The following is a 12188-nucleotide window of genomic DNA, read 5'->3' on the forward strand; positions in this document are numbered from 1 at the left end:
ACTCTGGTTTAGTTCCCTCCCATGCTAGCAGTGGCTGGCTAACAGCTGTGAGGTCAAACCACTCCCTGGTGACTCGTACCGGTGGGATAACTACCAGTTACGTGGTAATGTTGCGAAACTGATGTAGTAACATTGGCACCTCTCTATCTCCGGAAGGTCTCGTTGTTTTTTAGTGTAGTTAACGTTTTTAGAGTAGTTAACGTTAGAATAGTGTTTTTGAAGCTAGCAGCTAACAAGAAGGAGCGCTTTTGAAACTCCTGTGGTGGATGCTGTCTCATGGAGGATTGGTACAGGTATTAGGCAAGAGGATATACGAGTGGTCGCGGACAGGTAACCGTCTCTCTCGTGGTAGCGGCATGCACACCTCAAGAAGTGAACTTTGGCACGCACTCAGTTATATAATACTTCGTATTGTTCCTGCTGACTTTAACATGGAGCAGAACACAGTTATTATTATGATTATCAAAGCAATACGCGGTCATACAACTGGAGATAACCTCACATATATGTGTCATGTGTCAATAATAAACTATGCCATGTAACCGGTGGTATCAAGGGACATTTTGATCCTGTTCTAACCGCAGCTGTATTCATAACCTGCATAATCAATCATTCATCATTCATAATCATCGTCGTGTTCCTCTCCCACAGGAGTCAAGCCCTTCAGGCCTGTTTATGGAAATTGTGTTTAAAGTCATGGAAATCCATTGGTCAACATGTGTATGAACCCTGTCTTTTTTTTTTTTTTTTGTCAAGTCATGCTCTGTCCACCATCAGTCATGACCTCCAGGTCCTTTGTTTTCTGTCAAGTTGGCCTGTTATATGTGTTAGTTGACGTGTTAGATGTGTTAGTTGACGTGTTAGATGTGTTAGTTGACGTGTTACATGTGTTAGTTGACGTGTTACACGTGTTAGTTGACGTGTTACATGTGTTAGTTGACGTGTTATGTGTTAGTTGACGTGTTACATGTGTTAGTTGACGTGTTACATGTGTTAGTTGACGTGTTATGTGCTAGTTGACGTGTTGCACGTGTTAGTTGATGTGTTATATGTGTTAGTTGACGTGTTATGTGTTAGTTGACGTGTTAGATGTGTTAGTTGACGTGTTACATGTGTTAGTTGACGTGTTACATGTGTTAGTTGACGTGTTACATGTGTTAGTTGACGTGTTATGTGCTAGTTGACGTGTTGCACGTGTTAGTTGATGTGTTATATGTGTTAGTTGACGTGTTACACGTGTTAGTTGATGTGTTATATGTGTTAGTTGACGTGTTATGTGTTAGTTGACGTGTTATGTGTTAGTTGACGTGTTACATGTGTTAGTTGACGTGTTATATGTGCTAGTTGACGTGTTATGTGTTAGTTGACGTGTTACATGTGTTAGTTGACGTGTTATATGTGTTAGTTGACGTGTTGTACGTGTTAGTTGATGTGTTATATGTGTTAGTTGACGTGTTACACGTGTTAGTTGATGTGTTATATGTGTTAGTTGACGTGTTATGTGTTAGTTGACGTGCTACATGTGTTAGTTGACGTGTTACATGTGTTAGTTGACGTGTTATGTGTTAGTTGATGTGTTATAAGTGTTAGTTGACGTGTTACATGTGTTAGTTGACGTGTTACATGTGTTAGTTGACGTGTTACATGTGTTAGTTGACGTGTTACATGTGTTAGTTGATGTGTTATATGTGTTAGTTGACGTGTTATGTGTTAGTTGACGTGTTATGTGTTAGTTGACGTGTTATGTGTTAGTTGACGTGCTACATGTGTTAGTTGGCGTGTTACACGTGTTAGTTGATGTGTTATAAGTGTTAGTTGACGTGTTATGTGTTAGTTGACGTGTTACATGTGTTAGTTGATGTGTTATATGTGTTAGTTGACGTGTTATGTGTTAGTTGACGTGTTATGTGTGTTAGTTGACGTGTTATGTGTTAGTTGACGTGTTGCACGTGTTAGTTGATGTGTTATAAGTGTTAGTTGACGTGTTATGTGTTAGTTGACGTGTTACATGTGTTAGTTGACGTGTTACATGTGTTAGTTGACGTGTTACATGTGTTAGTTGACGTGTTAGTTGACGTGTTATGTGTTAGTTGACGTGCTACATGTGTTAGTTGACGTGTTACACGTGTTAGTTGACGTGTTATGTGTTAGTTGACGTGTTATGTGTTAGTTGACGTGTTACATGTGTTAGTTGACGTGTTACATGTGTTAGTTGACGTGTTACATGTGTTAGTTGATGTGTTATATGTGTTAGTTGACGTGTTATGTGTTAGTTGACGTGTTATGTGTGTTAGTTGACGTGTTATGTGTTAGTTGACGTGTTGCACGTGTTAGTTGATGTGTTATAAGTGTTAGTTGACGTGTTATGTGTTAGTTGACGTGTTATGTGTTAGTTGACGTGTTACATGTGTTAGTTGACGTGTTACATGTGTTAGTTGACGTGTTACATGTGTTAGTTGACGTGTTACATGTGTTAGTTGATGTGTTATATGTGTTAGTTGACGTGTTATGTGTTAGTTGACGTGTTATGTGTTAGTTGACGTGCTACATGTGTTAGTTGACGTGTTACACGTGTTAGTTGATGTGTTATAAGTGTTAGTTGACGTGTTATGTGTTAGTTGACGTGTTATGTGTTAGTTGACGTGTTACATGTGTTAGTTGACGTGTTACATGTGTTAGTTGACGTGTTATATGTGTTAGTTGACGTGTTATATGTGCTAGTTTATGTGTTAGTTGACGTGTTGCACGTGTTAGTTGATGTGTTATATGTGTTAGTTGACGTGTTACACGTGTTAGTTGATGTGTTATATGTGTTAGTTGACGTGTTATGTGTTAGTTGACGTGTTACATGTGTTAGTTGACGTGTTACATGTGCTAGTTGACGTGTTATGTGTTAGTTGACGTGTTACATGTGTCAGTTGACGTGTTACATGTGTTAGTTGACGTGTTATATGTGTTAGTTGACGTGTTATATGTGCTAGTTGACGTGTTATGTGTTAGTTGACGTGTTGCACGTGTTAGTTGATGTGTTATATGTGTTAGTTGACGTGTTACACGTGTTAGTTGATGTGTTATATGTGTTAGTTGACGTGTTATGTGTTAGTTGACGTGTTACATGTGTTAGTTGACGTGTTACATGTGCTAGTTGACGTGTTATGTGTTAGTTGACGTGTTGCACGTGTTAGTTGATGTGTTATATGTGTTAGTTGACGTGTTACACGTGTTAGTTGATGTGTTATATGTGTTAGTTGACGTGTTATGTGTTAGTTGACGTGTTATGTGTTAGTTGACGTGCTACATGTGTTAGTTGACGTGTTACACGTGTTAGTTGATGTGTTATAAGTGTTAGTTGACGTGTTATGTGTTAGTTGACGTGTTATGTGTTAGTTGACGTGTTATGTATTAGTTGACGTGTTACATGTGTTAGTTGACGTGTTACATGTGTTAGTTGACGTGTTACATGTGTTAGTTGACGTGTTACATGTGTTAGTTGATGTGTTATATGTGTTAGTTGACGTGTTATGTGTTAGTTGACGTGTTATGTGTGTTAGTTGACGTGTTATGTGTGTTAGTTGACGTGTTACATGTGTTAGTTGACGTGTTACATGTGTTAGTGGACGTGTTATATGTGTTAGTTGACGTGTTATATGTGTTAGTTGACGTGTTACATGTGTTAGTTGATGTGTTAGTTGACGTGTTACACATGTTAGTTGACGTGTTATATGTGTTAGTTGACGTGTTACATGTGTTAGTTGATGTGTTATATGTGTTAGTTGACGTGTTACACATGGTATATGTGTTAGTTGACGTGTTAGTTGATGTGTTACACATGTTAGTTGATGTGTTTTGTGTTAGTTGACGTGTTACACATGTTAGTTGACGTGTTATACATGTTAGTTGACTTGCTATGTGCTAGTTGACGTGTTGTATGTGTTAGTTGACGTGTCGTATGCGTTAGTTGACGTGTTACACGTGTTAGTTGACGTGTAACACGTGTCTCTCCGTGTGACAGCGCAGAGGAGGAACGCGCTCAGTCTGCTCGCCATGGGGAACGTCTGCAGTAACCACCTCGGCATCCCTCCAGCCAAGGGACCTCACGCCGTGGGCTGCACCGACTTCATGATGGACCACACCGCGCAGGTGAGAGCACCACACACACACACATATACACACACACACACACACGGTCCACAGAGGACGCGCTGACCTTGGGCCCTGTGCATTATGGGTCACCTTTTATTGAGATACCACTGAGTTTCAGCATTGTGTGAAGCCACTGTGCTCTAACATGTAGAGGACAATGCCGTCCATTCATCATTTAGAGTCTAAATGATGAATGGACAAGGGTTTATTGGTCGTGTGTGTGTGTGTGTGTGTGTGTGTGTGTGTGTGTGTGTGTGTGTGTGTACACATACATGGAATCTGACTCCGGTTACACCTGCTACACACATATGACACATATGTCCCGTACTGCCAGTAATCAAGCTTATTGAGCTGCTATAACACGGCTATGTGTCAGCACAGGAAAAATAGTTTTAAAGTTCAGCGTGAGAAAAATCCCCGTTAGCTGACGCCTTAGCGGCCGCTAATCTTCCTCGGGTCCACGGAAAGGACAAAATGTAATACGTACAAAAACGTGCAAAACATAACGTGAAACAAACAGTTAAAAATACAAATAGTAGTCAGATATAGTGCAGCCGAGGACTAGGATGTATATTATACAGTCCATCCATCAATTATACAAAGAAAAAATCAGATGACTAAAAATAGCAAAGGAGAACGTCAAGTGGTTAATGTCCTGAGGTTCGCCTTTAATTGTTTTTTAAATGACAGAGTATTACCTGTGTGAGTTATGAGGAGGATGTAAAGTCCAAGCAGTAAATACATGAACAATAACTGTCCGTTTGAGGAGGTTTGTTCTTGGGGTTGGAGGAATCATGTGACCTAAGCTAGCGTTCCTTGTGTGATGGTTATGTCTGTTACATGTATATTCTAGCTGATTGAAGAAATATATATCTGATTAAATACTACCTTTCTGAAAAGGCGAGAGTGCATATAAGCTGTGTTAGTTCTGATTGAACACTGCTAATGAGTGCTGATCCGTCTGCTCCAACAGGGCAGCTTCTTCCGGCTCTACTACCCGTGTCAAGAGACGGAAAAAGCGGAAAAACCAGACTGGGTGCCGTGCGTGGAGTATTTCAACGGTCTGGCAGACTTCATGAAAATCAACAGGACTCTGGCGGAAAAGATTTTCAACTACCTTTTTGGTAATACACCTCCAAGGAAGAGCATGCACAACATGTCAGATGTGGTTTTAAACTAGTTTGTGGTGTTTAATAGGTGTATAGTATATATATCATGAATACTCTTCTTTCCAGCCTAAAATTAGAAAAACATGTGTAAAATATTCATTTTCTGTGGTATTGTTATCTGCTTTTTACTTAGACTAGATAAGGCTTCAGGCTATGGTCCAAAGAAGTGTTCAGGCGGAAATAAAACCTTATACTTTAGTGTGTTCAAACTTAAATAACTCAGCACTTAAAGTGATTCTGACTATTGAGGGAAAAAAGCTTCAGAGTGTTACTCTGAAGTGTAATGCATTAGTGTAATGCAGTTAGTTTCACCTCATTTCTCTGCACTGTTTATTGATGTTATTGACTGTTTTTGATACATGAACTAACTGGTAAGTTTCAGTTCTGCATGTAAACGTTCACACTGGAGAGATGCATGGGAACCTGTGTGACATCAACAACCCAACAGCTTTCAGGACACGTTCATCAGTTATATGACAAAAAGATCCTGTGTTTTCTTCATCTGTCTGTTCCAGGCTCCTTTAAGATCCCGGCCGCCGTGGACGCTCCCTTTAAATGCAACGAAAAATGTCCCGTAGTTATCTTCTCCCACGGCCTCGGAGCTTTTCGGTAAACCTCAACCGTGTGATCGCTGAATGGACCTTAATGACCGGGATCAGCTGCTGTGACTGACCTCTCCCTGGTGTTCCCTCTAGGACTTTGTACTCCGCGATATGTGCAGAACTGGCTTCTCAGGGCTTCATTGTGGCATCCGTGGAACACAGGTACTTCATTTTAAAGTCTACTTTTAGCTGCATGTTCACGTCATTAAAACAGGGAGCTTCTTACAGGGCAGGCATCAGGGTTGGAGGACGGTTGTCCTGCCGTACGCGTCTATAATCAGTCGAGGCCACGCGTTGGTGGCAGGAAGTTCTAGTTGAACGTAAGCCAAGCGAACAATAACAGTCTGTCTGTGGAGTAAGTGTGCAGACAATAATACGAACCAGCTCATCACATTTCTTTTCAGTATAGCGACAAGGGGACCGTATGGAGGAGAGCATAATGGCCACAGACAGAGAGAGAGAGAGAGAGAGAGAAAGAGAGAGAGAGAGAGAGAGAGAGAGAGAGAGAGAGAGAGAGAGAGAGAGAGAGAGAGAGAGAGAGAGAGAGAGAGAGAGAGAGAGAGAGAGAGAGAGAGAGAGCGAACATGCCAGTGTTGTGACATAGTTCATGGCTGTGACGGGAGACCGACTTTGTGGCCGACCCCTTCTAAAACAAACTGACAAAAGCAGCCCCGGCCGAGCGGCTGGGCTGCTTTTGTCAGTTTGTTTGAGTCTGTTACCACAAACAAACCAGAACAATCACAGAACATTAACACTCCTCCTGCGTCACCAAGTCTGAACAAGGAGGAACGGCACAAGCTGCGACTTGACTGAACTCCGTTTAAGCACACGAGCTGCCGTGAGAAACGGGTAACGGGTCACGTGATCCACCCACCGGGTTCAATTCAGTGGATTCTGTAGAACCTGTATTTGCCTCAGAGGGCTTTACAACCTGTACGCTTAACGTCCCGTCTTCACAGGGTTGTTGTGAGCCGGTCCTAAAACCCAATATAATGTATATGTGTAGCAGAGATTCATCGGAGCTCTGGCCAACAGTTATTTTCAGTGTTTTCGTTTTGCTTGCATGAGGAACTTCCCCAAAGTCGGTGTTTTACCACAGGTGCTGGAGTTTGGAGAAGCAGACAGCAGCACGAGGGCAATGTTCTGAACACAATAACACAAGATAACTTCCTCGTTCTGAGAGGTAGAACTCACTTTTGTGTGATCAATAGACTCTCGTGTCGTTGAAGAGAGCTTAGATAACGGTTAGAAAGTCTGGCAGCAAAAGGTAAAGCAGTAGAAATATTCTAAATACAGCGTCCACTCAAACCGCAGAACATCGCTTCGCTCCGGTCTGTTTCTCTACTGCAGGTAAAACATTGACTCAGACAAGCACACTTCTCAACTATTTCCCTGTAAGACATTACATTTACTGTAATATTTATAATATATACCTTTTTCCACTTCTTCTTCAGTACACAGCCTGAATCATTTGTCTTTATTTATTTGATGTGGACATCAGTGGCATTAAAATTCATACATCTATGCACAAAATAACAGATAACAGCACTGTGTTGTCTGTAGTGAAATGCTCATTTCCAACACCTGTCCATATAATGAAATGTGATAAAATAGAATAAAAAAGAGAATACATACACAAAGTAAAAGTATGTGTTAAATGTGTGAACATTGTTGTAATTTAGCAGCATTGTGTCATTTTATTTTTGTATATATCTCTCATCCCTGCTGTTTTAATATATTGTTTTTAGTCTTTAAATTGCTGCTACGCCAACATCAAATTTCCCCTTAGGGATTAATAAAGTATATATTAATTCATTCATTTATTTATTTGCTTCCCCCACGCAGAGACGAGTCAGCCTCCGCCACATATTATTTCCGAGAGAAGACGGAGTCGGAGAAGGCAAACAAGAGCGCGCCCAAAGCGTGCGGCCCGGCCCCGGACCACCTGGTGGCGGAGTGGATGTACTACAGGAACCTGCAGCACGGGGAGAGCGAGTTCCCGCTTCGAAACAAACAGGTGAGAACCTTTTACATTCCTGGAAGGGACGTTGTGTACTTTGGGAGGAGCGATCCTTCTCATGAGTCAACGGTCACAGTATGGAAAGTAGAGGTGGAGACGTCTCCTCTTTCATACAAAGAGGCTGCAGCTGGATTGCACAAGTCCGTAACCAATATGGTGCGTGACACATGTTCAAGTCCAACCACTTCCTCCTTTCCTTCAGCTGATTTGATTTTTTTTTTATCTGATATGTCTCACACGCAACTTTTATCTAACATTTCCTCTATTCTGTGTTTAAATGCTGCACTGTTGGATTCATGTGACATTGTGGTAATGCTTAGCGTGTGCTGGTTTTTCTTTCCAACTTGGGTCCTTTGTGTCTCCTCCAGGTGAAGCAGAGAGCCAATGAGTGCATCCTGGCTCTGGACAGACTCACGGAAATCAACTCGGGGATCTCAGTGCAAAACGTTTTGCAGACTCAGTTTGACTGGACGACGTTGGAGGTAAAGCCGCCCGTGAGCCCTGGTCTGGTTTCACGGGGATCACGAGTTCCTTCAGGAAGTCACACCTTCAGCAAGGCAGCAGCCTCAGAGGTTTAGTGAAGGAACTGGGACTAAAGTTATGTTTGTGTTCTTCATTCATATCGTGTCACCTTTTGCAAGTCTCCAGGAAGTTCACACAGAAGAAAAATGATTAGATAACACTGATAACAACCCAGATTCAGCATCTTACCCGTCGTGCTGTTTATTATTCCAGATAGTTTTGGTGTGAGCTGCTGGAGACGCCTGCCTCCTCTCCGCTGTGATGACACGCGGCTTGTTGGGCTTAAAGTGACAAAAACATACATTTGACAAACCCAACAGCAATGTCTCTTTCCCGACATCAGTATTATTGTTGAAAGGAAAAACAGTTTCAACATGAAAGTGCTCACAACGAGGTCTGTGGCTCTTGAGGCAGTTCTGCTGTAAGTGAAGCTGGGAGGAGCCGCCATTGTGGTTTCACACACACACTTAAGCCACGCCCCTCCTGCGAGGTAACTAACTTGTGTACAGCAGTGTGCGCGTTCCAATACCCGTACTACCACACTACACAGGTAGCCAGAGAACAACGTATTTTAAATGCAGTATGCCAGAAAGTACCAGGATGTTCTTCTGCATGCCGTCACATTTTGCAGCCCACAATCCTCTGCAGCAAAATGGTGGACGTTCCAGGTGCAAAGTTATTACAGAGTAGGACGTCCCAACTGCTGCTGCAGTGTCATAAAAGTAAGAAGAAGAACACGTGCACGTAAATAACTTAGTGAGTGCCGGTCGATCCAGACATTTGGGTTCATCCTGAGGAATTTTTATGTCACTTTGGTCAAACCCGGAGCTGAGCAGGTAACAGTCAGGAGTAGGAGATGTTTCATGGTCGTCGTCACTCACCCTCCGTTTCCTCTCGACAGAACTCCATGGATCTGTGTCGGATAGCGGCGGTGGGGCATTCCTTCGGGGGAGCCACGGTGATAGAATCTCTGTGCAAAGAGGTTAAGTTCAAGTATGTGAATTCACAAGGTAGAGGAGCAGGAATAAGACGGGACGTGAATGATAATTCGGTCTGAACGATATGGGACGTGTGAACTCTGTCGTCAGGTGCGGCGTCGCGCTGGACTCCTGGATGTTCCCCTTAGACGAGGAGATCTTCCCCCGGGTGAAGCAGCCCATCTTCTTCATCAACTCCGAGAAGTTTCAGTGGGCGGGAAACATCAGCCGCATGAAGAAGCTGGACTCGGCCGTCATCCAGCGGAAGATGATCACCATCAGGTAGAGCGCAGCGAACAGAATGTGGGCGTCGTCGTTCCCGTGAGGAACATAGTCGTGTCCTGACGCTGTGCCGATGGTTTCCTCCTCCAGAGGCGCGGTCCACCAGAGCTTCCCAGACTTCACCTTCCTGACGGGCAACTGGATCGGCAAGCTGATGAAGCTGAAGGGAGAGATCGACCCCGAGGTCGCCATGGACCTCTGCAACAAGGCGACGCTGGCCTTCCTGCAGCGCCACCTCGGTGAGAACAGCAGGGCCTCACGCTCACGGGGAACCTGGAGGAGTCATGGAAATGTGTTATATTCATGTGTTCATGACGTTCATTTACGCTGAGTTTGAAATAATTAATATGCTTTTAAAAGAAAGACACTCAGAATATAAGCAGGCATCCATACAGGCATCTATATAAATGTTTATTCTTTTAATCAAACTATTGTCTCATTCATTTGTGTCATTTAAGGTTTACTGTATCAGGATTCATACACATTCTGACCAATGCATTTCCATGACTTTAAACCAAATTTCCATGACCAAACATTTAGTGAAATCTGGGTGTAAACAGTAAAAAGTGAGTAAATGTAGTATTTAAACTAACAATGAGAATACAAAGCATACAGTAAACCTTAAATGACACAAATGAATGAGACAATAGTTTGATTAAAAGAATAAACATTTATATAAATGCCTGTATGTATGCCTGCTTATATTTTGAGCGTCTTTCTTTTAAAAGCATATTAATTATTTCAAACTCAGCGTAAATGAACGTCATGAACACATGAATATAACACATTTACATGACCTTTACAGGTTTTCCATGACCGTAAAAACCCTGAGTATGCTTTGGAATTCTCATTGTTTGTTTAAATACTACATTTTCTCGCCTTTTCATGTTTACACCGAGATTCACATCATGGACATTTGCTTGGAAATGCACTGGTCAGAATGTGTCTCAACCCTGGAACATGGACGTGAGCACGATCCCCAGCAGTCTCTCCTTGTGTCTCACCATCTGACTTTTTGCAGGACTAAAGAAGAACTTTAATCAGTGGGACCCTCTGATCGAAGGCCAAGACGACAACCTCATCCAAGGAACCAACATTACGGTGCTCCAGTCTTCCATGTGAGCCGGAGAACATACCGCTGGGGTTTCACCTGGTGCGGTGGGAGTCGGCGGAACCGAAACGGTCCTCAAAATGTCTGGCCAGGCCTGCTCGGCATCACAGACAGACTAAATCTAACATTTAGAAATCGTAATAGATAGAAAAGAAGATCTCTACCTCATCAGCAGGACAGATTTAGTTTTTCCTCGACAGATAAAAAACAGCGTTTGTTTCACGAGGCCTGAATGTTCACTGTTCGTGAAATCCTCACTTATTACCGGGAAGTTCTTGGAGAAATTCTTTTAATCACTCTCATCTTTGAGTGTAAATGAGATCATGTTATTTAACAGACTGTGTGTCTCTGTGGGCGTATGATCTTCCAACAGAGACGTGCTCCACTATGATTGCAGTGTGATTCTGGAATGAGACCGATGGGCGTTGTTAGAACAAATGGAGATCGAGGACTCGTATCTCAGATGAATTATTAACCTAGCCAAGATATGAAACTACACATATCCATCCTGATTCAGAGGGCAGCTACATATAGTAAGTAGATCAGCGTCATTAAAAGGTTAAGAAAGCACGTGCCTTCACTCTACTGTTCACCCTGAGTCAATGTAACTGCTTCTACTTTTATACTCTACCGTCTGGAATATCTGCCGTAACAGAAACCCAATAAATCTGGTTTGTATACAAACACGTCTTTAACTCGCTCCTTTAAAAGGCCTGGAAAGCGATGAGCTCACTAACTGGAAAAAATAAAATGTGTATTTTGGGGTGAACTGACCCTTTAAGAGGCGGAACCCATCCCTTCATTCAGGAGACATCTTCAGAGAAACCACACCACTGCTCCTGTGTTACCGGAGTAAACCTTTTTTTTAAACGGTCCAGTGACACAAGCGTTCTGCTGACCGACTGGTACAAATAAATAAAAAAATAATTCACATCATCTTCAGGGACATCATGAGACACTGGGATGGTCTCAAAACCTGACAATGAGCCTTTTCTTAATTCTGCAAACATTAATGCTAGAATGCAAGTTGTGCCTGAAGCAGACAGACATGTGTTGACAGTAGATATCATCATAGTCTGGCTTATAGTATACATGAGAAATAGCAGCTCACTAAACCTAGTTCTTGGGAGTGGGACTGCAGACCACACAGTAAACAGAAGTAACTACAACATTATGTAAAGAAAACCAGGACCCCATAGATCTGTACTGATATTTATTTTGCCAACTCAAATATGTCTTCAACGCATGCATGTATCCATACAAAAAAAACAAAAATACAGAAACAATCTTGAATTTTTTTTTTTTTTAAACAAAAGTACTTTCCAAAGAATGATGTGGCAGTTTATCACAACAGATCATCTG

The 12188-nt window shown here is 42.2% G+C and overlaps 1 protein-coding gene across 1 annotated transcript; it reads left to right on the forward strand.

The window, feature by feature from the left end:
* Positions 1-157: 157 nt before the first annotated feature.
* On the forward strand, positions 158-11649 carry pla2g7 (phospholipase A2, group VII (platelet-activating factor acetylhydrolase, plasma)). Its single transcript, XM_079216234.1, has 11 exons — positions 158-330; positions 4013-4140; positions 5117-5267; positions 5828-5921; positions 6008-6076; positions 7760-7931; positions 8303-8416; positions 9358-9449; positions 9545-9715; positions 9806-9954; positions 10737-11649. Exons 1-11 carry the CDS (start codon positions 267-269, stop codon positions 10835-10837), a joined length of 1305 nt encoding a protein of 434 aa, XP_079072360.1. The 5' UTR covers positions 158-266; the 3' UTR covers positions 10838-11649.
* Positions 11650-12188: the final 539 nt, after the last annotated feature.

The sequence above is a fragment of the Taurulus bubalis genome (assembly GCF_910589615.1).
Source record: "Taurulus bubalis genome assembly, chromosome: 3".
Lineage (NCBI taxonomy): Eukaryota > Metazoa > Chordata > Actinopteri > Perciformes > Cottidae > Taurulus > Taurulus bubalis.